Source organism: Bombus bifarius, unplaced genomic scaffold (assembly GCF_011952205.1).
Source record: "Bombus bifarius isolate JDL3187 unplaced genomic scaffold, Bbif_JDL3187 scf7180000008008, whole genome shotgun sequence".
In the NCBI taxonomy this organism is placed as follows: Eukaryota; Metazoa; Arthropoda; class Insecta; order Hymenoptera; family Apidae; genus Bombus; species Bombus bifarius.
The window spans coordinates 2,486,942-2,514,426 of record NW_022884386.1 but is presented as its reverse complement, the minus strand read 5'-3'; the positions used below and the strand labels follow the sequence as shown (position 1 = coordinate 2,514,426).

The 27,485-nt window shown below is 42.8% G+C and overlaps 1 protein-coding gene across 6 annotated transcripts in view; it reads left to right on the top strand.

The window, feature by feature from the left end:
• The window catches only part of LOC117206614 (zeta-sarcoglycan), a 218,442-nt gene that overhangs the window by 32,705 nt on the left and 158,252 nt on the right, over positions 1–27,485 (top strand). For 3 of the 6 annotated variants that reach the window (XM_033446102.1, XM_033446101.1, XM_033446104.1), the window contains exons 4-5: positions 279–1,963; positions 3,150–3,334. The exons of 1 other annotated variant lie outside the window; for it this stretch is intronic. In XM_033446102.1, the coding sequence (XP_033301993.1) occupies positions 3,158–3,334 (177 nt within the window). In that variant the 5' untranslated portion in view covers positions 279–1,963; positions 3,150–3,157. Of the gene's footprint in view, positions 1–278; positions 1,964–3,149; positions 3,335–27,485 lie in introns of those variants that run through there. 2 more of the 6 variants (XM_033446105.1, XM_033446109.1) reach the window with 2 other exon arrangements.

Here is a 27,485-nt window from a genome sequence, read left to right as displayed (position 1 = left end):
ACACAAAATTGAACTTAATTAATTATTATGCACATCAATGCTACGTATTTGCTTTACGCTGTACGCAAATCGAAGAAAATTTTTCGCCCAAAAATTGATTCACTCTGGAAAATGCACAAATCATTTTTGAAAAAATCTTCCGCGACATTTACCCGTAATGTTTATCGAGTCCCTTTCTTCGTCGATCTACTTGAAAATTTACTTGGCGAAATACCCGCCAAAGTTCCGCGCCAAACTGGACTAACACTAGATACTTGTCGCTCGCATGATGCCATCAGGATGAGCTTATTCAGTGAAGGCAGAAAAGAGAACGGGCTGAAGGTAGGAAGGACAATGGTTGGAGAGAAAAGAATAGCCGACAGTCCGGGAGATAAACGGCGAAGGTGGTGATGGAACAGGACAGAGAGTATTTAGTTGTGTATAGAAGAGAGAAGCGATGGTTGAAGGGAGCAGGAGTAACTGTTAGAGAGGAAAGGAAAGGAAAGGAAAGGAAAGGAAAGAGGGGAAATTGGAAGGGAGAAGGCATCGGTGCATGCGCAAGAATTTCACACGTGAGCCCGCGAATCCGCGAGAGGCTCACCTCGGGCGCTAGACGTCCTGGCGGTTCAGTGTCGTGCGCGATTTCGTATGCGGCGCTTGTCAACTTCCGGCCGTGACGGGCTTCCACGTACAGGGTCGATCGTTTCGATTCTAAAGTTTTGTCAGGTAGAAGATAACAGATAATTGGAAGAACGTATTAAATGGAAGAGATGTGTGGTTCGATTTATCGGTGAATCATGAGCCAGGAACGAAACGAAAGACCCGTCCCTACTTCCTGCCACAAAAGTTATCCTAAAGAGAACTCTTGACTTGGACGGTCGATGATGAATGACTTTTGAGGCCGAGAAATTAACTAGGATGCAGCGTTTCGACGACGGTCTGACAACGAAACGAATAAAATATCAAACAGCCCGTCTGTCGTGAGTCGGTAAAAATAAAAAGAGAGAGAGAGAGAGAGACAGAAACAGATAGAAAAGAGAAAAGTGAGAGGCGTGCTGCGTACTCTGGCTGGAGAGAACAGGAAGCGAAAGGGAAAAATAAATTCTTTGTGGGAATCGATGGTAACGCGTTAGTATAATTGAAATCGGTAGCTGGCTCGCGGAACAGGAACAGTAGAATAAATTTTCTGACAGATTAAACTGAGCCGCGGTAAAGTAATTTCCTCATTAACGGAGGGATTAGAAGAGCAGTGGTACTCGTGATTCTACCGGTGAACTTGAACTTTTCATGCAGGAAAACATTCTAATCGTTCGATTCGTGGTAGCGTAGAAAGTAACAGGTTTCGGTTAGTCTAAAAAGAATACGGCTGATCGACGATCGAAAAAAAGCTGCCCAAATGCAACGAGGAGATTGAAGATCTCTAACGAGATTCTGAAATCGATTGCGCGTGCTGAGTTATTTCAGAGATCAATAACATCGTCGATCGTCGTGCGACGGCCGTTATTATCTTTATCATCGCTCATACATCGCGCGTTCAGTAACCGTCCGATTCGGGCAATCGAGCCACAAGTTGGTTGATGGTCTGCAAATAGCTGGACAGCGGCGTGCGGTAACTGCAAGAAAAGCATCCTGTGTATGTGCTACACGATGGAATCCCGCTCGTAATGACTCGTAATTGCGCGAAGGAGGAGCCAACGTCGTGCTGGAACGATTTAAGGAACACCTAGCGCCACCCTCTCTCCCCCTGGCTATAATGATTAGGTGCACGCGACTTCAAGGATTACCCGGTTGAAGTGTGGTGAGCCAAGGATAAGAGATTGCGGTGGACGTATCTGAATACGGAACGTCGACTTTCCAACCAAGATAGGTTATCGCCATCCGAGTATTCAGTCGGTGTCCTACGTAAATTACAGATCGACCGTGACGCTGTTGTAGCGATTCTACTCGTCGACGTTGAGAGGGTTCAACCAGATTTAATTAAGGGGTATGTGTCAGCCATAGTACTTTCTATTCGGCCTAGATTCTCGTCTCGATTTTATTTTTTATCTCTTCGTGTCGAGCTTTTGTTTCCATTTTCGTCATTCTGTTCCCCTCCTACTACTCCTTCTACCCTCCTTCGTTCGTCGCGTTTCTTTTTGCTTCTTCTAGCGTCGCGTGTCTGGCCGGGCCGTGGTCTCGCATCATTCTCCTTAATGCTCGTCGACGACCCGTAAATCCTCGTCGGCTGGTTCTTTCCTCCTTCAGCTGCCGCTCTAGTCCTTGGCGCGTTCTCGTTCTCCAGCTCGCGTTTCTGTGGCCTCAATGAGCTTTCATCCTCGAGTTAACGAGCTCGATTACGTTCGTCAGATTTCTTTACGGCGACGACCGTGTTTTCGAATCGCTGCTTCGTACGTCCTGAATGTTAATCCTTTCACGGTAATTTTTAGCCCCGCCAGTGACTGTGTCCATTTGTTGGAAAACGTCCTTCGGAGAGAATGTTTTCTTTAAGTCGTCTAACCGACGGAAGCGGATATAGAAGAGACGAGAACAGAAAGAGTATATCGCGCTCTTCGTCGAACCATTGTAACGTCGTCGTTAACCATAATTTCACGAGCGCGCGATAACAACTTCGCTAGTAAAACCAATATATTCCGGCACGCTCGTGATGCAATTAATTATATTACAGATACCGCGATTACGAGGAATTATCGAAACGTGTAGCCCTCGAAATTTCATTCAGGCCTCGCGTTCGAATACCATCGTACCATACTGAAATAACGAGGCATGAGCATCCTCTTCCTTTTTTTTTTTTTTTATCTACTTTGTCCTTCGAAGAAGTTGCACTAAAAATTATCTAATATCACTCGAGGTTGCGCAAAGGCCGGAAACCGACTGAATAAAAGTATTTCACGAAGACTGACCCACAGTTAAAAAAATAGCTACCTATTCGTTTGGAATACTTTTGGAAGCATTCATAGTTTCATGTAATAGGCTTCATTAAATCCCAGCTGAATTTCTTTAAATTCCGCTCTTCTTTCACGATCAAATATTTCTCGATGTAATTCACATTCAAAAATATAATTTTTATGTACAATAGACGTGGGTACATTTTTTCTATCTAATTCGAATGGTAGTGGTGGAATTGTATAATTTTCATAGAATCATTTTCATAGGTTTATTTTTGTTTCCAGGGGCGAACATGGACACGTCGCCTACGTTGAGTATCGGTGGCTCGAGGGCTAGAGCAGCGCTTTTGACTACCAGTGGTACCGGGACCGGAAGTACCGATAGACGTGTCGTCTTTTTAGCTAGTCAACCGACCGTTGGGAGTAGTCACGAGACCAAGACTTGGCCGCACCATTGGTCACCGCATACGGTATGTACTGCATTATTTTACGATCGCGCATTCATTACGTCACGACTCTCGAGATCTCGCGATAAGGTCACTTTTTTTTTTCTTCTTTCGCGCAAATTTCATCGCAGGTAATCGTTAGATGTATCGTCCGTGTGTATGTATATGGCAAGCGTGTGTGCAGGGTCGTTTTAACGAGAAACATTAGGTAAATTAGCGTCTATGGTTGGGGTCGTTTGAACAACGGTCGTTGGTTCGTTCGATATTCATCAGAAAGAATAACAGGACTGAGGACGGCTGACTATAAATTTGGATTCCGTAAAATGTTTAAACGAGTCATGGAGTGGGTAAAGAAGGGCGACAATTTCGATCGGTTCGCAAACCTTTACGACCTACGGATTTACAGCCGATGGTGGCATGTAGCTCGTCGTTGCGATTGAAATTAGAACGATTGATCTAACGACACGCTTCGCTCGGCATAAGCACTTGAATGCGCCACGCGGAAATATGCGGCGTGTACATGTAACAGGCGACACATCGAGATGGATGGCGGACTCTGTTGTAATTGATGCACGGCCGTGCTGACACTCGAGATCATACACGTCGAGAGACGATGAATCGATCTAGTAGGTTCTCTAAACAATCAATTCGCGCTGCTTACAGTTGAAATTCCATACAACTTGTCCTACCGTTTGACGATGACAGGAAGTGTCTATAATGCATCGAATTAGAATTGAACCATTAAATCGTCCAATAAGTTTGTGCCATTCCTTACGGTACTATTTTGGTTACGTTCTCGTATTTTTTAAATGTCAATAAGCATTGAAGAGGCTTTGAAAATCTTGAGAAAATACTGGACGATAGAGTACCGCTCGTAAGTGGTACAAATATTGTTTTTAGCAACTACTGTTCTATTTACTTTATGAATTGTTGCATACAATACTAGATGTCAAAAGTATTCATTATCGAACGTATAAAATTAATTGTTTTGGTCGCTATTCGCTTCGCAAAGAATGATAAAAACATCGCAGTACGAAATCATTCGACGATCTAAGAAATAAGAAGAAATTTCAGAAGAAATAGTTTTCAGATGTATCTAGTCATGTTTCGAGTATTAGTAATTTGTCAGTGTATTATAGCACAAAATTGAACGGGGGATTCGATTATGACGTAATTAATCTGCCCCGTTCTTATCAGACACGTAGTCTAACAACGATACGGGCTGGTTGTCATAGCACTTTCTGTTTGCTCTTGTGAAACGCTAGCTATTCTAAAGATCTCCGTACCTATTTGATAGAGAAAGCATAAGTTAATTATATGTGGGATATAGGAGACCGTGCAACGTTGAAACCTAAAATATCTTCTTTTGCACGAAGAAACATGTGCAATTTTTTATCACATAGTGTTTAAAGAATAGTATAATAACGATATTTTATTAGCATAAATTCTTCAAATATTTGTTAAAGTAAAAGAAGCAAAAGTATTAGCAAAATTTTTTAAAGTAAACGTTAAGTAAAGGAAACCTACTCTGATTTTACAAGAGTCGCCTCTCAAAATAATGAGAAGAACACGGTGCATTGTAAATCATGTTATAACATCGTGGTAACAAAAATACCAAAGTACACTCTTTCACTTAAGACAATATTTTCTAACATGTTATTATTGCCGCTAACAAAACAAACATTTCGTCTCTGGAACATCTTCTTTCTTTATCGAAAACAACGAGGATGAACTTTACCACTAACGGTCAGCGATTCACCTTCTAGAATATGTTGTGTACAAAAATTCGAAGCCAATCAAGAAACTTCTAGAAATCTAATACGACTGAATGTTACGATCGTTGATTTAATAGCTACGAATGTTTGGACTCTAGAGACTATCATTTCAATTGTATTTTGCTTCGGGCAAATCAGATTGCTTTAAAGCACTCCCCCGAAATCAAAACTTCTCTTCTACCTGGATCTTTTGTCGAGTTATGTGTTCATCGTAAAAAGTGATAGTCAGAAATTTATATATTCGATCGAACATATATTCAAAAGGAAAACTCCGTTGTTATAAGTTTCCAATGAATGTCATCGTTTAGAATAGAGCCAGATCTTTGCCGTGCGTCGCTTTGCGGGCCCGTTTGCGTGCAACCCTGGTAAAGGTATACTAGGTCATCAGAAGTCTGCTTAACTTATGGAGAAATTTACATAGTTATTCGCCATACAGGACGAAGATCGTTATAGATTGGCTCGGCGAATTCCAAAAGCAAAATTACCTGGTTCAGAATCTCGTTACTATCTCTTGTCCCTTTAATATCCTGCGATTAGTTGGAGCGAACTTTTAGTGGCAGAGATTGGTTTAGCGTTGGTATTATTGATTATATATATGCATATATCTTTTTTTTTATACCAGGAATCAGTTATAATTCGTATAAAACGTGAAACGAATGTCGGGCATTATTCAATACGCGCGTGGCTTGCTCTTATTTCGCGTAACGCGTCGAAATGGAATAAAATTGAAAACATATTTAGAAGCAGCGCTCGTTCGCAAGCGCACGCGCCAACACACGAAACATTTCACGCGTACGCGTTCGCGATAATGGTGTTCCTTTACCGTCGGTTAGATCCATTCTTCTAGCATGTTGTCAAAGGATAATTCGCTTTTCGCCGCTTGCCAAAATAAATACGTGATATTTTGAAATAATTGGAGCAAACAATACAAGAGAACAGAGACTGTGTGAGGGAATATACGAATAAGAGAAGTTCGACGCGGACGCAGATCAGCCTGTATGGTAAAAGGAGGGTCGCGGTATTATTTACACAGCTATACAAACGCGACCACGATAATCAAAGATAAATGTTGTTGGCCCGATATATTACCATAGTAAAGCATTCTAAAGTGAGATCTGTAGGTTTGTTTCGCTAATCGATCATTATGGGGGTCCGCGTTTCTATCTATTCGCGGATGTGCACTGGCAAAGTTCTTGATAAAAGACACAGTTCCGAGTGACATCGTTCCATGCCACGCACGAAGCAATTGCAGCCTACCAGCAAGAATAATTTCGATCATGGAGTAAGATTCAAAGTTTGGTGTTCGTGAAAATCATCAACGAACGGTCGGTGCTTCTCATTTACTCGCGTGATTTCCCTCCGTCCGTTCTCGTTCTCCGTTTTTCTTCTCTCTTTCTTTCGCGCTCCTTTTTTTATTTTATTTCACATGGGCGAGGAATCTACCACGAACGTCAATGAAAGTTCCGATTCCCACGAGCAAAAATTTCTGAGTTTCCGCCGCGGACACGAAGTTCGCCGCACCGATTTCCCTACAGCTGTAAATCAGGATCGCTCGATGACATTTTTCCACGAACGTTCTACACCTCTCTCTCTCCTATTCGCGAAACCAACCCCTCTTCTCGATCTTCCTTCCACACTCGTAGAAATTTTTTCTCCCTTTTACAATCCTCTCATATTTCTTTTTTCCTCTCGACCCCTAGGTTCGAGACTTCGCCTCTAGAGTTCCATCGCCGCCATTCGTGGCCGCCTCGTATATCCGCTAACGTCCATTCATATTCCACGGCCCGCTGTGTCTGTCGTATCAACTGTTTTGTCAGTTTTCGGCACGACCGTTCGATGAATGGGACTTCTTCTTAAACTTCCTTTCGCCGCTCTGCTCCTTCGTTAAAATTATCGGTTCCACTCCTCTACCCCCGAACGTGCGCCGGATAGTCGAAATATAACAGAGCAATCGATAATGCAAAAATAATAATTCTGTTTTTCCACGAACCCACCGAGAGATATCGTGCTCCTATTATATTGTAGCTGCTCTCTGTTTTGGTAATTTTTGCGCCTCGCCGCGCCGTTGGCATAACATTAATTCATTCCGTGTTGCTTATATCGTGTTTGTTTTTTCCATACTTCTTCTTGTCCTTTGAAGCGTTCAGTTGATATAGGAATCTCGATTTTTTGCTGTAGCTACACTTTGGTTACATGGAATATTATTTCAAAATTCTGATTCAATCCGTTACTTGTACATGATCTATTATACGTGTACGTATGCATGTGATCCGGATTTCTTCCTCAAATATTTCAAAAATATTTCTTATATAAAATATCTCTTTCTTTGCTTGAAAGTATTAAAAAACAGTATTTTTACGAGAGTCCGCCTGATCGATCACAAAACGGAGTTACTTAAAATGCAAACTCGTTGAACGAGGAACGAATTAAAGAGCGACGAGGGGACGCGATGAATTCGTACCGGTGGCAGTCTATCAAGGATTTTATTTCCGCATCCGGACAATGGAGAGTATATAGCCAGGTCGGAGAAGTTGGACGCGCTCGACTTACAGAGACAATGTAAGGTGTGCTCAGGTTGATCGAACTGCTGCGATTTCTGGGGCGTTGATATATGGAAGCCTATTTATTTGGATCCTGGTCGAACGAAAGCCTGTCCTGTCTTTCGTACAATGCTGCTTAAGTGGCGGAGGTACACGAAGTTCGAAGCCTGACAAGGAGATTGGGGGACAAGGGTACTGAATTAGTGCCACTCGAATACAACTCTACGAGATTGATGATTGCCAGTCGCGTCGCGTTTCTGTCCCCTTCTTCCTCGATTCGTCGCCCCTGTCCGGAGGAAATCGACATTTCACATGGGCGTCATGGTGTTATTGAACCTTTTAGAGACGCACAATTAACCATTTAATAGCTGTCGACCAATCGTAGCATCGTATCGTGACGGATATTACCGCGAGGCGACTAGTTATCGAGATATGAGCTGTGATATTCTTTTCACGACGGAACTCATCAAGCATACAAATTCATTTGAATATTGCAGCTTGTCAAAGCGAGAGTAAAATATTCAGTAACGGGCTCGTTTGCACATCTATACGACGATGTCTAGATAATCACGTTGGTGAAGAAGGTATTGGTATAGATGCTGGAATATATTCGGTAATAAAATGTGACGATAAACTTACAGCATCATTATTAATCATAATTTTATTATTATCGGTGTATTTCTCTTTTTCTCGGTGCGATATTGTACAGAGGCGCTCATATACGTTTTATCGACTCTTTCAACGCCTCTAATAATGTTCCCATAAGATATTCACGATGGCGAGACTGAGGCGTTACGTGAGACGTTAGTAATAATTTTAGTGGCATCGCGGAGAGGTACCTTAGCGTTTACGCGAAGACGTCTACGCAGAATTAACGTGTTCTTCGAACCATTAGAATCGGCATGGGACGATATTTCGGTCTAGAAAATAACAGATTTCCTATTCTCTCTTCGATGGAACGTTGGTGCGTGGTAGGATGGAATCCGTTTGACTATGATGGGATCGAGGTATATTTTACCTTGGCGCTCTTAAGACTCGGCTGGTCGTGCAGAAAGATAGATTTTTCTAGTAAAGTCGCGAGTTCTCGAAGGGCCGGGACAGAAGCAGCCTCGAAATGGAATTCTTCGGCGGCTGAGAATACGCGAAGGCACCCTGTGCTCGGACAGCAAGGATCTAACCAGTAGAATGAGTTGGCTTTGACCCCCACCGCCCGACCTCGGCTCGGAGCAAATTGAAAATAGGAATTGGTCCTTTGAAGTTCGAGCAACGACCCGTCCATAATCTTCTTAATAACTTTCCCTCTCTCTCTTTCTCTTTCTCTCTCTCTCGAGGATCATTTTGATTCTAGTCGGCTATCTCTTTCTCGGAAATTGCTCGCTATATGGTTTCTTAGCTCACGAACCTTCTAGGCTGCTTGATGGGTGGTACATCCTATAGGAACGTAGTACGATGTTCTAGCCGTAAGTAAAAAATTTTGGTTCGTCGTTTGACAGAAATGAGTTCAGATTTCGAACGAAGGAAATCGAACGAGAATACATTCATGGTATAGATTTTTTAAATCTTTCAATTCGTTCTTTTCATTCATTTCCTCGGATGATGTAACGCGATATAAATATACGACACGAAATACGTTCATCGTGCAATTTAAGAATTGGTTTATATAGTTGGACAAATGATAAATATACATCTTTAAATGGAATTACTTAGCAATGAGTTATTTCTGAAATGTCAAATGGCGAATCCAATTCGTTTCTGGCTAATAAAAGTATGAATAACCTAAATCTAGCGGGAGGTTGAATAATTTGTATTTATTCAGGCCGGAATGAATTTCAATAGTCAATTTTTAAAGTCAATTTCTCATAATTTAGCGATTATAGATGAATAAATCGCCCGTTTAACCCACAGAAAAAAATGTTACCCTCTGTTGGCAATCTGTTTGATTAGGAACCAACCAATTTTTCTGCATTCATTGGACGACTGTTAGCCGCGACAAATGCTTCAAAGTGATTTATTAATGGTTGTAAAGCACGTACCGACCAACCAGGCCGAGCCATATGCGCGCTTTGTACACTCGGAAGAAGTATTTTTTAACGAGCGTAACATTTTCTTTTTAATACTTCGCTAACGACTCGACCAGCGTTACAAGGGGATGAAATTAAAAATGATTTTGCCTAAGGAACGTTCTCTCCGGTCGGTTCGTGGGAAAGGAACGTGTGCAGGATACGAACGAAATTATGCACGAAGGAACGGAATAATCTAGTTTTCGAATATTATCTTCTTCTTTTCCAACGAACCGTTCTACCTCTCACAGTGAACGTGTTAATAAATACATAAAAGTCTCGGAACGCCTGTGTAATTAGACCTTCTAATGGCTTAATTTACGATTGTATCAGGGACATTCGCGATCTTCCATTCTCTGCCAATATTTTATTCGATCAAACGTCAAGGTACGAACACTGTACTACGTCTCTACGGGGTTCTTCACTTTGGGACCATCGGTCGATTTCTCTTCGTCGTGAAAAAAGAACTCGACGTAACCAGCGCACGTCTCCCGATGCAACGACAATAATAAACTATCTAGCTCAAGCGAAGCCCGGAAAATAGGCGTCGTAAAGTGAATTCATCGCTCAGCTATGCGCACGAACTTGTCGTTAACGCGACAGCCCATTACGACTTACGACTTACCTTTTCTGCTCGCGTGCACGCACGAAACTCGCCAGTTTTAACCACGGTACCGTGGAGTTTGCGATAGACCGAGCTTGAGATCGACTTCGAATTTCTTGTGGCAGGAAACGAAGGATTTCGCGCTGTTTACTCTAGTCGAAAGTTTATATTATATATTTTGTGGGTGAAATTATTATATCTCGAATTGGTTATATGAGGTCGCGTAACGAAGGAGGTAAACAAGATACATCTAGACAAAATAGAATAGAAACATTTAAACATTAACATAGACATGTATACTCAGAGTCGGAATCATTAACGCAGTACAAGCATTGTGACGACGTGGTCTAACCTTCCATATATTATGTTGTCCCAAAAATTTCTTTCCATTTATAGTACGATTCATTCTGTTCTATTGAAAGAAACAAAAATGGACAACAAAACGGATTGTACATAATTGAAGAAAATAATATGAAAGTAAAATGTTGTACATCTATTATTTCCTTATAAAACGAAAGAAACTTTTGAGATAACCTAATACTACGTTAAAGTATGTAATCAAAAATTAAACACTTGAGACTTCAGAAGTATTAAAAGTGGAACAAGACAGAGCCCGTACAATACTTCTTTTATCTATATCGTCCTATTAACCATCTTCTTATCTCTGTACACTACACGTTCCATCGAACATAATGGAAGGAAAAAGTTTGAGATAGATTACGTTAAACGCTTTATATATTTTTGTAGAAATTCAAGTTGGGGAAATATCGGAAATATTTCTGGTGTACATATTCCATTTAGTATGTTTCATTTATTCCTGAATTCGATGTTAATCGTTTGCAGACGAATTGTCTTCCCTTCCGTCGAAATAGCTGGAAAATCTGGCATGCTTTTCCTATCATAAGTTCGTCCATGCACGAAGTTATTTAGGCAACGTTAACGTTTATTCGCGAGATTCTGAAAATTCAGTGGACGTGGAGCTGCACGGAATTTTCAACGGTTCGCGCAAACCCGTCGCCAACGATTCACAGGAAATATCGTACGTATCGTTGTCCGACGGGAACATAAGCAAACGTAGTGCCAGGAAATGACATTGGCCGCAAAACCTACGAAACGGGCGAAGAAAGAACGACAGGAAAATGTCTATCGGTTGGTGGTTAGATAGGAGTGAGCGAGTCGTTAATTTCATTTAGCGCGAACCACGAATTCGATTAACGTCACGCCTGACAATCGAAATGATCGTCGACACCTCGACATTGGCTTTCATCGAACAGGTTCTGCTTTCCATCCTCGCGTTATCCGCGGCCTTCGCGTTCCCGATATTCGTAAAACACGCCCGGAAAATGTAAGTCGACAGTGTTTCGATACATCATGCCTAAGCAATGGTAACGTTTCATTGGCGATTAAAATAACGGTGAAAATCGACGAGGCTAAGTTTGAACAGCGATTGCACGTACCGATCTTGTAACTTTTAGTAGGATTGATACTTTAGGCAATTTTAATACCAGTGTTGCGAGAACTTGTTTCCTTTTCAATGGCACTTTATTTGCAATTAGAAGCATCATATGCGATCGCGAACGTCGAAGAGACTCCTTACCTTTCTCTCTCCCCGAAACAACGCGAAAGAACCATCGCCGTGTTTGAACGAAGGATTTAAACAAGCTGCAACAAGAATGCACAACGACGAACGGCTGTTTGCCGGAGTGCGCCTGTTCCGTCGTATCCGCTTCAGTCACCTCGAGAGCGAGGGTGTCGATCGACGCCGTGCTTGACCCCGGAAGACAGGTCGTTAATTTTTTACACGCCTTGGCAACCGACTGCAATGCAAGCCACCAGGCCCCTTTCACCTGCCGTGAACCGAAGTGATTAAAGATGCACATGCAAAGTCCTGCGTGGCCGTGTGCCTCGGCGCTTCGTGCTCAGCCGTACGAAGAATTCCCTCGCGGAAACCTTATCCGGCGAGTATCGTACCGGGCGTGCTCGATGCTGTCGCATAAATCATTGGGCAATTCGAAACGGGGTTGAAAAGAAATTCAACCCTCTGCTCAACCTGTGATTAATTCTATTCGTTAAGCATGGATGGACCTTGTTCTGTGGACAAACCGAAGCCAATTCCTTCGCGAATCAGCTCAAGTCACGATAGTGGGTGGTTATATACAGGGACGTGAGTAACCAGAGATAACAGCAATGGGAAGGGTATCGCGAAACCATAGGTCGTGTACGATTCTCTCTCGTTCCACTTGGCTCGCGATTCCAATTTAACGCGGCCGCATCCGTTCCTCTCAAACTCGATCGTTTCTTCGTTCGCTCGTTCATTTCTTCATGCTCGTCAAGCGAAACTGAAACTTCGCTCGTTCGATTCGTTGGTCGGTTCGTTCGGTGGTTGGTTGGCTTCAATTCTACCGCGGATCCTGCCAACAGGAAACGTTAGGTTCGATATCGGCCGGAGAATGAGAAAGGAAGGGGTCGACAGCGAGTAGTTAAGTAGCAGCGAAGGGTAGTCAGGTTTAAGCGCCACCTGTGCTTGTCAATTAAGTTTACGCGTCTCTCGACCCAACGTTGTGCAGCCTGTCACCCAACCTCCACCATCACCCTTAGTTATTCTCGTTCTCGACACTCAAGCAGTTTCACCCTGTTCCTGATCCCGCCGCTTTGTTTCCTTGTTCACTTCTGTTGCCCTTTCTTCCGCGCTGTTACTTCTTCCTCGTTCCCCTTAACTCCAAGACATTTTCTCGCTTTTTTTTCGTCGGTTTCCTCTGCAAGCGCTGCGATCTCGACGAGCGTTATGAATTATTCGCTCGTGGAGGTAAAAATGTCTTCAACCACGGAAAAATTCGACTATGAGATACGTTTTCAGCGGCTTTGGTTCGCACGTTCGACGATAACGCGACGTAAATATAAAATATTACAGTGTAGTAGTAGAATTATTTTTCGAATTTCCAAATCGTTAATTAAGAAAATTTATGATCCAGCAATAAATATGAAAACGTCGACACGGATTTTTTCCATTCGAGGTTAACTCTTGTCTCTGGTGTTTTGGGGTAAACATCAAAGTGCAGCGTAGTTTCGTTCACCCGTGTTTGGTCTCTTTGGTCAGCCACCTTCTAGTTCCATTTACGTTACGACCTCTTCGAAATTTTATGCTCTCAAGGGAAAATATTTTCTTCTTTTTTGTTTTTTTTTTTTTTTTTACGAAAATGTGGACACAGCAGCTTTCTGTTCCGTGGTTTTCGCAATTTTGCTTTGTTCCCATTGACTGTGTATGATTGACGGAAACAACTACGCCGAAATACAACATACCTCCCGGACGAGCAACGGATCGCTAGCGTTTACCATCGGGAAAAAATAGCTCTCTGCTACCAATCGTGCATTCAGTGTCGCGTCTTTTTTACATAATCTCCCGTAGAGCTTCGTACATTAACTTCCGTCAAGATTGTCAACGAAGGTGAATTCTGTCTTTTTCGATGGCAGTTACCCGACACGGACCCTTAAAGAGTACTTCGCGTGATTGTAAAACCTGCCATTCCCTTGGCCCAGTCTGAGCCAAATCAGAAGATACGAGTCTTTTACGATGCAAGGAATCTTGTGTATCATCCAGACGCACTCCTTGAGTAAGCACAACGCGGTTATGTGTCGTTCCGCGGCTCGTATGCGCCGTGTAATTTCTCGACGTGTGGCATACACTCGCGTGAAATATGATCGTTTCCTGTTAAAGCTTCTTTCTCGGAATTGATTTTTATACGTATTGCTACAGATTTACGGGGGCGTCGTAAATTACATAATCCTGTATTTTTTAAAAGAAAATAAATAGAACGTATTAAGGCGACATCCCTGGCCATTCATACAGGGTAATGTTCCGATGCTCTATATACACTCGCGTGAAATATAACCGTTGCTTTGTAAAACTTCTTTCGCTAAATTAATTTGCATATCCTTCTCGCAAATTTATCAGAAGGATAATAAATTACAATGGCTACAAAAAGAAAAAGTATTTGCACAACATTGTATTTGTTATAGGATTTACATATTAAGGAATTAGATTCAAGCATTTCTTACTTCATACAGCTAGAAGAATTGTATAGGTACTGTGAAAATGAAATGTACAGAACCTGCTAAAAATTGTAAAGTAATGGCAAACAGCAGGAAGTAAGGCAAATATCTTTTTATAGCCACTATACGTGATTCTTTGCTTTTTAACTGGAAATGAGTAAAACTCATTAAGGCGATACCTATGAACGTAAAGTGAACAAATCGAATCCATCGATTAGCGAATACAAAGCTACAGATATTCGTGAAACGAATGCAGTGATCGATGAATTCAGTCAGCGTAAACAGCATTCAAGTAGCGAGGATCGCGTCACAAAAGGTTGATTGTAAAGCGTGCCATTTTCGCGAGTACGATGTACATAAACGATACGATGAACGATGCATATAACATGGTGCGTACTGTAGCTGGCCCATAATGGCCACGAGGCCGGATCCCGTTTTAGTTTCGGGAGATCGTAGCACACAGGTTGGCTGGTTTGACTAGCTAGCTGGTTGCCTGGCTGGTTGGCTGGCTGGCTGGCTGGCTTGCTTGCACATTCGAAAAATCGGTGTTTGTTATTGCCAAGCGTGCATGTACGTGCGGTCCTATCCAGTCGCGTGTGGTCCGCCTCGATATCCGGAAAAATGTACTCACAGATATTGCGCCGACACGAAAGTAGTGTGCGCCCCTCTCCGTGGCTTCTCCTCCGTGGCTGAGTGCACCGAATTGTTATTGCCGAACAATCGATTTCTGATTCCACCAACCGTCGAAAGGCTTCTCCTAGGATTGTTCTTGCTCTCTCTGTTTCCACTGTTCTGTTTAGCCTTCTTTTTCTCGTACACTCCTTCCTTTTCCTGCTCCTTTCTGGTCACCCGATGTGTTCGCCTTGTTCATTTTTCCTGTATTTTATCATATTTTATATGTACTTATTCTATACGCTTATAATTTGCATCGTAACGATTTTAGGAATTATAAATTTTGCAATGAATAATCCTCCATTGATACCGAATATGATAATTAATAGGCAAACTGAATGTGGCGTCAAGGTCTAAGCGATAAATAATCCGGAGGCGCGCAAATTCCAGACAAACGGGTCTCTCCCCTATTTTAAATTTCTATCACTGAACCGTATAACCGTCAGAAGGAGATGTTTCGCCGGTAATTGGTGTCAACAGTTCTGAAACGTGGCACGCGGGACGGCAATTTCACGCGCGATGGGATGAAATTCTCCCAGGTGGAGGATTGCGCACGACAGAAACTGTTATGGGAATCGTCGAACTGTAAATAATTAAGTTTAAATAATTCATTAATTAGTGAACTTTAATTACAAACGCCATCAATCCATTAGCGCGTCCGTTCTGACAACGATACTTGGCAAACGGAAGAACGAAGAAATCGGTGAACCGTTCATGCCGGGGAAACAATGGAATCATCGACGACACGTGTCGTGACAGCAGCGCGTTCTGTCGCTAGCTTGCATTGCTCCCGCTAATTGAACTTATCAATATTAATTGACTATCGTTGTTTGGAACGACGCTAGTGTGTGCACCATTAGAGACATTAACACGGCCGCAGCAGAAATTGCTTTAATTTAGTAGTCTTGCATGTCTCTAACGGGATTGTAATTAACTATGCATCACAAGAGGGAATGGCGACCGCGTCATTCACCATGGGTAACGGCGTGCCACGAAAATCTGATAATTCCAAGCAACGCGCACGGGGGTAAATTGGCAGGTTCCCTAAGACGCGACTTTCCCCGGCGCTTAATCGAGTCACGTGTAAACAACCACTCGACTTATCTGATGACATGGATGATGAGCGTATCGCACGCGAGAAGTCGAAAGGACTCGCTTGAAACATGGCGAACTCGTTTTCCTCACTCTTTCCTCTTTTTTCGGCGTGTCTCGGTGTTTTCTATTTTCCCTCCATCCTGTTTCTCGTTTGTGAGTTTAGGATTTCAGCCACTCTTTCCGCTCTGTAGTATTCGTTCACTCCACAGTCCATTCCTTTCGAACTAAGTCGATAAACTGATTTATTTACGTTTGAGCGACGAACGCATGGCCCGACGAATCGATATCATTTGACCATGTACGTATTGCATATGCACATATCTATATGTACATGATCGTTTCCGTAACATGATGCGATGTGCGCGTAAATGCACGCCAAGGTTAGCAATTATATAAGAGCACTAGGGAATTACTCGTAGTATTTGTGGAATCTGCTAATTGCTGCCTCTCAGCTTCAATTTTGTTTCCTCATAAAGCGTACGTTGCTTAAAACGCCGATTCATGGATGTTAGTAGTTCCTATGGCCTGATTATACTGAAAAACTAGTATATAAAAACGGGATAAACGTTGCGAGTCGTTAGAGTTTCAAATAAAGCGATATCTATGCTTGACTGCGTGATGCTGGGATGGACGGTGACTCGTTACAAGTTTATGTTGGACGCAAATCCTCTTTTCCATCCTCTATCGGATATTCTTCTCTGCCCTTTGTATATCATTCTAATCTTTTTCCATGAAAACTATTTGTAATCTTCACTCGCTACATACACGAATGTGCTATGTTCCCGCCAAAAAGCGAACAGAGATTCGCAAATTGGAGACGAGAACAAAAGAACTATCGACACCATCTTGTTCGTATATCCAGGACTTTAGGTACGATCAGCATCAAACTCGATTTCGCTTGGATATAAATCTCGGTGGCCCTGACAAGGTGTATCGTGCCTTTCCAGGAGGTTATAGGGAGTCTTCGTGCCGGTTACACGGTGGTGGCTGTGGCGTCGAAACGACACGAGGCGAGGGTTGAACGCTGGCAAAAGGAGGGAGGGTTGAGTGACGGTATAGAGGGCGAGAGGGAGAGAATAAGGTTGGCAAGCGAGCGCACGAATATAGATGGCAGGTACGTGTTGTCCTGGACGACCAACCCCCGAGCTGCACTCGACTGATTTACTACCCTCGTCTTTGGCTCTGGGGTATCGGATTCGTTGAAGGTCCGGCCGAGGGTGCCAATCGAAAGTTGTATTAAAACGACGATGCCTTACACACGATACCTCGCGGCCATGGAAATTCTTCTTCCGCTGTCACTAGTCGAGTTTTCTCTGTAACGAAACCAAGGGAAAGGGAAAGAGATCTCAAGTTTTTCAGAAGGGGAAGTTTTTCTGGTTACGTCGATGATACGTCGACCGCGATCTTGCTGCCCATCCCCCATTTTATTGTAGGAAAACGGATATGTCAAACGGCCGCAAACCATTCCACCGAGAAACCGAACATCGCAAAGTTTACGAGATGTAGCCTTTCGATACATGTCGATGAAACATTCTCACCGACGTATCTTGATTTACGACGTTTAAGGAAACATTCTTCGGAGCGTGAACTTCTCTTCCGATTTTCGCGTCTGAATTCTTTATCTAATCGTGAGATAATTTAAAAGTAACGAAAAGATTTTTATTGAATTTTCCTAAAATAAGGCGTATATGAAGATAAACATTCGTTGCATTCTCGCCGCCTTCTCGAAAACTTTATCAACTTTCTAAATATCAAAGTCGCAGTTGACCTCCGGTGCCACTTATTTCATCAACTCTGTACTGTCGACTGAAACGTCAGGTCCAGGGAATTCGTATCGAGCCACTGCGAGCTACTCGCTGTAAATTGTAAAATCAAAAATAGCTGCAGTCCGGGATTACCGGGCAAAAATAGAGCGTCATGAAGGAGAAGCTAGAAGCGCGTAGAAATAATTCGCGGCTCGTTCCCTTTTCAGCTTGTCCGAGCGGAAAAATATTCGCGTTGAAATAAGCTAGCGTAGTACGAGATAACGTGCCCCGGGGCGGAAAGAATATTTTCATAGAGAAGAATGCGAGTACCGGAATACTTTTCAAAAGATGATTAAATCGTTTGAAATCTCCTTCCCGACGAATAGAACGAAAGACGTTGGTACTAGTGGACGCGTTACTATCCTTGTAAATGTCTTAGAGCAAAGCAAGTGTTGGAACAACTTGAAAAGGAGGCGAGGTATGTCGTTAAAAATTTGCGAGCTCCAGTAGACAAATGGCGGCGATCCTTATCGCGGGTTGTACAGGCCGCTATTAACAACGGCCGCAAAAACCTGCAATCTGAGGTCAAAGACAAATCGTTCCTCGTTGCGCTGCGATCTTCTCTGTAACTTGACGTAGCCGCCATTTGTTCGCTGCTACGGTTTTACGTTACACGAGACAGAAAGAATTCACACCGGTCTTATCGTCTCTGGTGTCGACGAGATCACGAGATGCTTGGTAGTGGCTCGTTGGAAAAAAGATATCGCGAATAATAGGACAATAACCCATGCGAGGGTCGAGATCGTAATTTTTCTTTTTTCCTTCGTGGAAAAATGAAACAGAAAGGTGGACAATTCGAGTGTTTCCAGCGTTGTTAAATGTCGTCGGAGGTAAGGAGGCAGGGTTCTCTTCGAAGCGTTCGGAAGCTGTGCGTTCCAATAACGCGTTCTGAATATTATACGCTGCTCCATAAATAAACCTCGAGAAGAGACCGACATCGGTATCCCGTTGCGACGAAATATCGCCTCCGGATGGCTTCTGTCAGGAAAGCCAGATTAGGATTCGGATGCAGTCGCGACCTTACGTCCCGCGAGATGTGTCCTCGACGGAGTAGGCCGCCGAGAAAGGATCCGTGAATAAGGTCAGACGTATTATACAATTTCATCGAGGCAAAGGAAGAAAACATTCGCACCCGTGTTGACCTTTTGGGAGACATCGTAAATAAATCTGGATTTATCTTTGGACGTCCCCAAAAGCTTGAAGCACCGATCCGAGCGTGATCGATGAGAATAAAACCGGCGAGGATATGCTGGACGCGTCGTAAAACAAAGAAATATGGCAAGGAGGAAAAGAATTCGTTCCTTTTGCGTCTTTTAAACGTGATCCTATCCTTGTGTGCCGAGATGAGAAGTGTACCGTGTGTGTACACTGTTTGGAACAACCAAGAAGATCGTTGTTTTTTATCAAAGCTCTTGCATCGCATTGCATCCTCGCGATCGAATATTAAACGCATCGAGCTGACCTTCTTTGCTTTGCTTCTCCTCGTCCGCTTGCTCTTTGTTCACGGTTTCTCAATAGCGGTAATCCTCTCGCGAAAGCTCCAAAGTTCCAAAGACGTCCCCGGAGATGAAAAGCAATGCTCGTTCTGTAACCACGTCAGGCAAATAAATTTAGAAAGTGTAAGTACACGTTTCTTCGGGTTTCATCGAAACCAAGTGGGTGAACATTTTTGACAACAACATTTACACGTGGCACCATCTGTTTTAATCGGAAATTCGTTCGAAAGCGTTTAGCTTTGAAGAGCCCAGACTCGAGAATCTGGATTGTATATAGTTACTGTGAAAGACTGCACGAGGTACTACAAAAGTAGTACGTAATAATTCGAACACGTAAAACCGTGAAAAGCAGTAAAATCGCCTCTTTCATTTTAGTAAGAGTTCAAGTAGCTAGTTGGAGAAAGATACGGCGCTGATGACCCTCTTTTGACAGTGATTTCACTTTACGAACGAATGATATTGACGTTATGGCTAATAATCGAATGGCAGAATAAAGGTAACCTCGAAGTCGTCTCGGGCAGACAGTCACCATGAATAATGGCTATCAAAGGGTGGCAAAGATATTCAATTCGATCGAGGTCAACGAAGAGCATAACGACACGGAGGTTAGAGGAATAGGGTCGACAGGAAAACCGACATGAAGTTACGGAAGCGGGATAAGGAAAAACCACGAGCGCTGAGTTAGCTGGCTCTGGTACGTACCTCTAGGGAGGCAACGAGAGTCGTTGAGTACGGTGTCAAAGCAAGCCAAGAAGGATACTCGTTGGTAACTCTTTGGAAGGGCATGCGTGTCAGAAGTCCAGTCACGTCCTCGGATCCCAGTGTGAGACACGAGCGTAACTCAACCTTTGCTACTTCTTTTTTCTGTTCTCCCTTACTTTCTTCCTTTCTCCTGTTGGACCTTCTCAAAGTAGCTTCGTGTCTGCTGGTATGTTCTTCCTAGTCGTGGCTGCATCCCAGATGCCAGTATCGAAAAAGAAAGCGCGTCCGGCATCGCTGTTGCGACTCGGCACGCTCCCCTTTCCGGATTTCTTCGCTAACTTTACGATACGTTAAGTTTCAGTTTCGCCGACGGATTGGTACAGTCTGGCGCGGTCGGAAAACTTTCCACTGATAGAGAAAGGGACTCAACTCGTCCGAAACAAGATGGAATCACGTACCGCGTTTTAGCTCGTTCCCGAGTCGCGACTCCGTGGTTTTTGTCTGTCTCGAATGGCAACTCGGGACCAAAGGCGTTGATTACAGTCGCGAATTAATTATAGCTAATACTACGACATTAAGTAAGAGGTTTCGGAGCGTTTTTAGTTCTCGTTCTATTTTTTTAATGACAGCGGTTCGCGTTAATATCGCGCAATGCTTAATTATCTTGGAGAGCCATTGACGAATCTCCTCAGTAAAATATATAGCTTTCAATTTAATCTTCTTCAGACCACAATAGTAACTCCGCGTTTAAATAATATTTCTACGAAAATAAAAAAAAAACGCGGAAACAAAAGATATATATTAGAGAACGCGAAAAAAATATGGAAACACGTGTCATTGTAAAATTTCCGGAAACAAAAACAAATGCGAAATCAGTGCTTGGAATGGATTCATATACGTTGGACAAGTAAAATAACGTTTCAGTCGGAACTGGGCCCAACGTTAATTCAGAAATCCGGGAAATAGACGTCAGGGTATAGAGGCAGCCTGGAAAAGTCGAACGGTTTTTAGGGGAAAACAAGGCCGGACTGCTTGTTCGAGCGGTTATTTAGTGACGTTGGTCGGGCACGTTATTTGAACGGACACCCTCGGTTTGTTTAGCATTTTACAACTGACGGCTTCGCTGCTCGCCGCAAATGTATACGTTAGCGTGGCAAATTTTGCAATCGTTTCTCCCCTCCCCCGTTTTCCTCTGCATGGCCTCATTTACGAAACTTGCGATCGTGGTTAACGGGCTATTAATAAAACGTTGGATTAATAATTAGCTACCACTTTATTTTCTTCCGTTGGTCCAGATATCAAACCCGATTTTTATACCATGTTACCTTTTTCTATACTTGTTTATTCTATGAGAATTCGAAAGACGCAGTCGAGCTAGGCGTTATGCTTCGAGTAACCCATTGTACGGGAAATGATATTTTTCATTCAATTTGCCAACATTGAACGCACGAAAACGTACGAATTCTACTGCAGCAATTCCGCGTTCCAACGCAGAAAAATAATAGAAATTGAAGAAACATTATATTTTGTCCTTTTTCACTTCTATCTTCTTTTTATTTCATTTTTCTTTATATGCACGAAACCATATAGATAAATCTCAAATGAATAGATTAATTATTGCACGAGTTGCAGATTTTAATTAACTATATTCTAGGCTCGATTGTTTAATCTTTGTTACAAATCCTACTAACAGCTCCCATGCGGGAATTATAGGAAATTATAGATTAATCATTGCGCTAATGGAACTGTTCCGGTGTGTTTCATCTCGCCCCGACGATATATCTGCCAGATATATAAAGTTCCAGATATTATCAAAATTCTTTACAATAGACTCATGCTGGATAATTAATTACAACGAAAGAACCACAATAGGAAATCCGAGAATTTCTCTTTGTCGTTCGCATAGTGTACGCCTATTACTCCCGCTCCATTACTTTTATTGAAAGTAAATTCAAAAGTCTTCTCAAAGAATTGCAATTTCCATTGTCAATAAGTATAATCGCGTTTCACATTCCGGCATGCACGGAAATCGAATCAACCGATCACAAAGTAAGATAGAAATCACTTGTAATTTGCGCTCTCTTTGGCGCAGAAAGCACCGTTTAGTTTGTTCGGTATCTTTCAATAGCGGTCACAATGGTCTGGAATCGCATTATCCTGCTCAGGATAAAGGCAGCATCCGCCATAACGTCATTAACGGAGTCAACCAGAGAATTTCTATTTTGATAATTCCGCGCGTTTTGTCGTGCATTCCCGGCGCACGCATTGCATACACGTGTCTATACCTTGATTCTGATAACCAACGCATACCATCTGTCGATGGAAAAGAAGTAGACTCGTATACTTTATTCGGAAGTCGATGCAACAGCAGTCGCGTTACGAGTTTCCGAGTTCTGTCGATCGGGAAGGAACGAAGGAAGGGAACAAAAGAGATGGGATTCGTCGATTCCATCAAAGGGCAAAGAGAGTCGCGGCTGATTTTTCCAAACGGGGAACGATTACGTCTGCTGGGAAAATTTGACCGGAAACGCGCAGCGGCCCGGCACGGTTGTCGATGGACAGGCAGCGGTAACGAAAAAACGGGGGAGAGAGAAGGATCGCGAGACGGGTGAACGAATGAAGCGAACTAGAGAGAGGAGCGAAGTAACGGAAAAGAGAGAGAGAGAGAGAGAGAGAGAGGTACCGAGAGTGAGAAGGGATCGGTGGAATGAGACTAAAAACGAAAAAAAAAAGATATCGCCTCGCGGTGGACGAGGAGATTGGCATTCACGGTTAGTGAAGCTTCGCTGGCCGCGAATGGAGAACGAGGTTTTCGACCATGCACGGAAGGGGATGAGACGGGGAGGAGAAGAGGAGAAAGGGAGAAAGCACCTATTGGGCACGGTCGGTCAATTTAAACGGAAAATACAAAAAGTAAATTAGCCGGATAGAACGAGCGTTCGGTGGTTTGGTCCGGCACACTCCAGCTGGCCGAATGCGAGCTGCGCGTCACGTGTGTTGGATCGTGCGGTGCCTGCGGTTCGCGGATTTTACGGACACCCGGTATATTATTAGAGGCAGGACCACGACGCAGTGTCTGTGGAACACTGCAGGGTACGCACGTGTGCGTGCCAGATCGAATCATCGCGTGTGTTCCACCAACATGGTATTATACACGGTAAAACGTAACCGTTGCCTGCTTTCGATATTACCGTCGCGAATAAAAAACCGTTCAACTTTCTGATTAACCGGTTGGCTTTGACTTTTGTTCCGAAACACGGAATCAGTCGGGTGGTTCGTGTAACTTTCACACGGCGAGCCAACGTATGGCGATATCAAGCTCGATGGAAAACTGGTGAATTTATGAATATACAAAAAGTTGGAGCGGTGTAACGTTGCAATGCACGACCGATGGGAATGAGATTCCGTTTATTTATTTTCCATCGCGATACTATTCTCGTGACCGGCTTCGCGAATATATTCAATGTTTATTCGTGATAGTAATTTTTCACCATGAAAATCATGCGTCTCATTACAACGGAAAGCTGAACAAAGATATTCTCGACTTTTTTTTCGTTTCTATCTCGTCCGTATTCTCCTCTTGTATCTCTTCCGTTGCTTTTACGCCGCTAATGTGACGCGAGCATCGACATCAAGATTTTCAATGGAATTAGGCGGTCGTCGCGACAGCTTTTCAGTCTGGCCGTGCACCCCTTCTGCGTCGATTAATCGGCGCCCGGTTGGCGAACCAGTTAATAATTCATTCGCTTTGGCTACAATCTTTGGCAATGTTTGTCCCCGTTCTCATCGGGCCGTTGGTTTCTGTTAAGCTTCAGCTTCTCGGAACTCCTATTCATGATATTTCTTGAAGCGCGAGGGATTTTATTAAGAGGGTACCAGACATTAAACATACCTCTTGTATCCCCCTTCTTTCTTTGTTCCTTGAGCGTACTTTGTTCCCTGACGGAAATTCTCTTTTTCCACCTTCTATCCTTCCTTCTCTCTTTCACCTTCTTTCTCCTTCTTCCCAGTTAAACTCCGCACATCTTTCCTTCGTCTTAGCCAGCTATACCGCTGATCTCGCCACGTTGCTTCAGTAGTTCCTCTTATAATCCAACCGACGGATACAAATTTTTCGCCATTGGCCCCTCGTCTCACGTATTCACCCCCTTTCCTTCTTCGTACTCGATTCTCTTGGTTATTGCAGCGAAACGTTGCAACGTTGGTCGTGGAAATAAATTACTGTTCGCGATTCGCGGATGATCTACACCGGAGCTCTCCTAGCCGGCTTGGAAATTCGTTATTGTTATTATCGTCAATCGGAATGCGCGTCGAGCGTGTATCGATTCAGCGTTTTCAATATTAAATCCTGCAATGGTTTCGATCCGCATGCAATGTGCTTTTGATCTAGAACTCGGATCAAAACCGTATAAACGAGAAAAATTGCTCTACTCGTGTTTCTGCCTGTTTGTCCCTCTCTCTCTCTCTCTCCCCCCCCTCTCTCCCTCTCTCTCTCCCTCTCCCCCCTCTCTCTCTTTCTCTTTGGTCCAGTGAAATTTAATATTTTCAATGTAAACGTTCCGAAATCCTGGTCAGTTTTTTTGATTCATTTGTTGCGCGATTCGTCTCGCTAGCTAAAATCATGTTTCAGCATTTTATGCGAGGGGATCGAATCGAAATTTGATAGTTTACTGCCGTCTTTCGTATCAGTCTCAGTTATCTTGGATGTTAGCTTGGTCTCTGATCCTTTTTCTTCTTTTCCTCCCGTTTTGGGGATGTAAATTACCGATCGATGATCACAGCCAGTCTGGGAATGCCTCAGATCATGGCGCATATTCCACGAAGCGTTGCAAAATACCTGCAGTTCTCGTTTGCCGCGGTCGTATAGCGGCCAAGCGTGATTAACAGTCGCTCTACTGCGTTATTTCGTCTGTGGTTTGCTCGTTACACGGCCACCATATTTATATTAAAATTCGCGGGTAGGGGTTCCAGGGAATTCCAAAGTAAAAGCGAAAGAATATTCGACCTCTCGCCTCAAGTTCAATGCGAGCACGTTATACTCTCGTAGAGATTACTTAGATAGCTGCGAGATGGATAAATTCGCTTTATAATCGGCGAATCGGATCGTAAAATTGAGAAGAGGTTTCCACCGTTCTTCCTTTCGTCAGATATAATGGTTTATAATGGAAGAAAACCTTCTTCTTATCTCCTCGAAGGTGATTTTTCTCGATTTTCATGATTTTCGTTGATATTGATCGACGACAAAATCGATGAGAAAAACGATATAAAGTTCGCGTCGTTGTTTTATCTCGCTACTTCATCCTTCTGGTTACATTCGTTCTTCACTATTACGTGTAAGGAACAAGGAAGTTATGTTCGAGAGAGGAATATGGATGCGTGCAACGGGAAAAGGAAAGGTAAGCACTTGGGCGGAGCAGTTTTTGAAAATTTATTACGTTGCTCCTTAAGCATTGGTAACCGGCAGGCAGACGCTTCTCCTGGAATATCGCTGATTCATCGATATCGTAAATAGAAGTTTAATTAATTCGCCGGTCGGTTAACCCGGCTGACAGGCAGACGGAAAGGAGAGAAGATTGGGATTACGCCGACGGTATAAGGGCTTGCTTTAACCTGGCGGTAATATACCCTTCTCCGCCTCTTATGTCGGAGTTTGGTTCGAGAAGGTGGTTCGACGAAGCAGCGGGGTCAGCAGATAGAAATTAGACTGGTGTATGACGGATTTCTACGCCGCCTTTCGATCATCGCGACTTTATGCAATCACAGGCATCGAGAACCGATTAGCGAAATGTATACGTACACATACATACATACATGTCGCGAAGGTCGACGATAAGATCGATAACGACATTTTGACGTGTACGAATCCATGAATCAATGGAATTTTTAGTGCACCCCGGATTTTATCGAAGGAAAATTAAAATTAAATATTGGCATGTTTCCGTAGGCAAACGTCCCGCCTCGATTTAACACGGTTACGGCTGGCTCGGTCATTTTACCTTCTAACGTTTATACAGAGCATCCAATTATTCAGCGATATCACGGAAATTGCTCGGCTGCCGGACGATTTGACAAAATTAAATCAAGATTAAATTTACTGGGGGGGAATCTTGGGACCGGATTTATTTGCACACGCGTCGTGTCATGTACGCTTACTTCTATGTAACCCACTGGCTCATGAACGTATTTAAACACCTGTCACAAAAAGCTTTTATGTTCATATTGCGTCCATATGTTATATAAAACGTCTTGAAATTTCATTAGCTCTGTATGAGACATGATGGTACCGTGATTATATCGGTTCCGAAACTAATTTGGCAATTTATACAGAAATTGCAAAAAATCAACTGCAAATATTTCATATATTACGTATTATTTATATTCATATACTATACATACATATAGCATTTTTAAAGATTTTAATAGTTCACATCACAGAAAAGAACCGTGTGTCAATCTTCATTTCGTAGAATGAGAACAGTCGTAAGTATTTAATGGCAGTCGGATGAGCTCCGAACGAAACTCGGTCAACATTCGTATATCCAATGGCCAAAATGATTTTTCGTTACTTCTCGGGACAAATTGTTTGCCCTGAAAGTAGCGTTCCGTCATTTGTCATTTATTCGATAACATATCTGCGCGAACGTATCGCTGGCTGGCTCAGATAAGTATGAAATTCCTTTATTTATCAAGCAATGCTCTTAAGGCTAGTACCGGGTTTCGTCCCAGGTTGCTATTTTTCCAATCGATCCAATCGAATTAGGGAAGGCCACCTTGGTAATAAGATAACTTTCGCTAACAACGAGCAAAACGAATTACTCGGTATCGCGGCTTTTGATATCGACCCAAGATATGAAATAATACAGAGAATACTGTTCATTTTCTAATGGATCGGCGGATTTGGACAAATTTCATTGGAGTCGCAGTAATATCGGGAGCTCTACAATTGGACGTTGAATTCACAAAAAAAGCAGACACTATTGCAGATTTCTGTTTGGTTTTAAATTAAATACGCGGATACTGTACGAGAAATACGTGGTAGATTATAAAAATGTGAACAGTGTGAATTGATTATTTTGTTCAGATTTCGTTTTAACTTAACTCGCGTCGACCTGAAAATTGCTCATGCAGGAAAACTAATTAATTTTAACAAAACGTTTGATTAAAGCGTATATTACTAGAGAGGATTGCTGGTTAAATGGATTTTCAAAATATCTGTATCCTCGTGATTCAAGCATACTAGCAACACCAGTGTCGTTATTTTTTAATTGTTCAAATTCTCTATATCTCTGTAGTAATCGAAGCGAGGGGCTAGATAAATTTTTTTAGTCACGTTTATTTTAATTTACGCTATTTATCGAAATTCCGGCGAAAAAAAA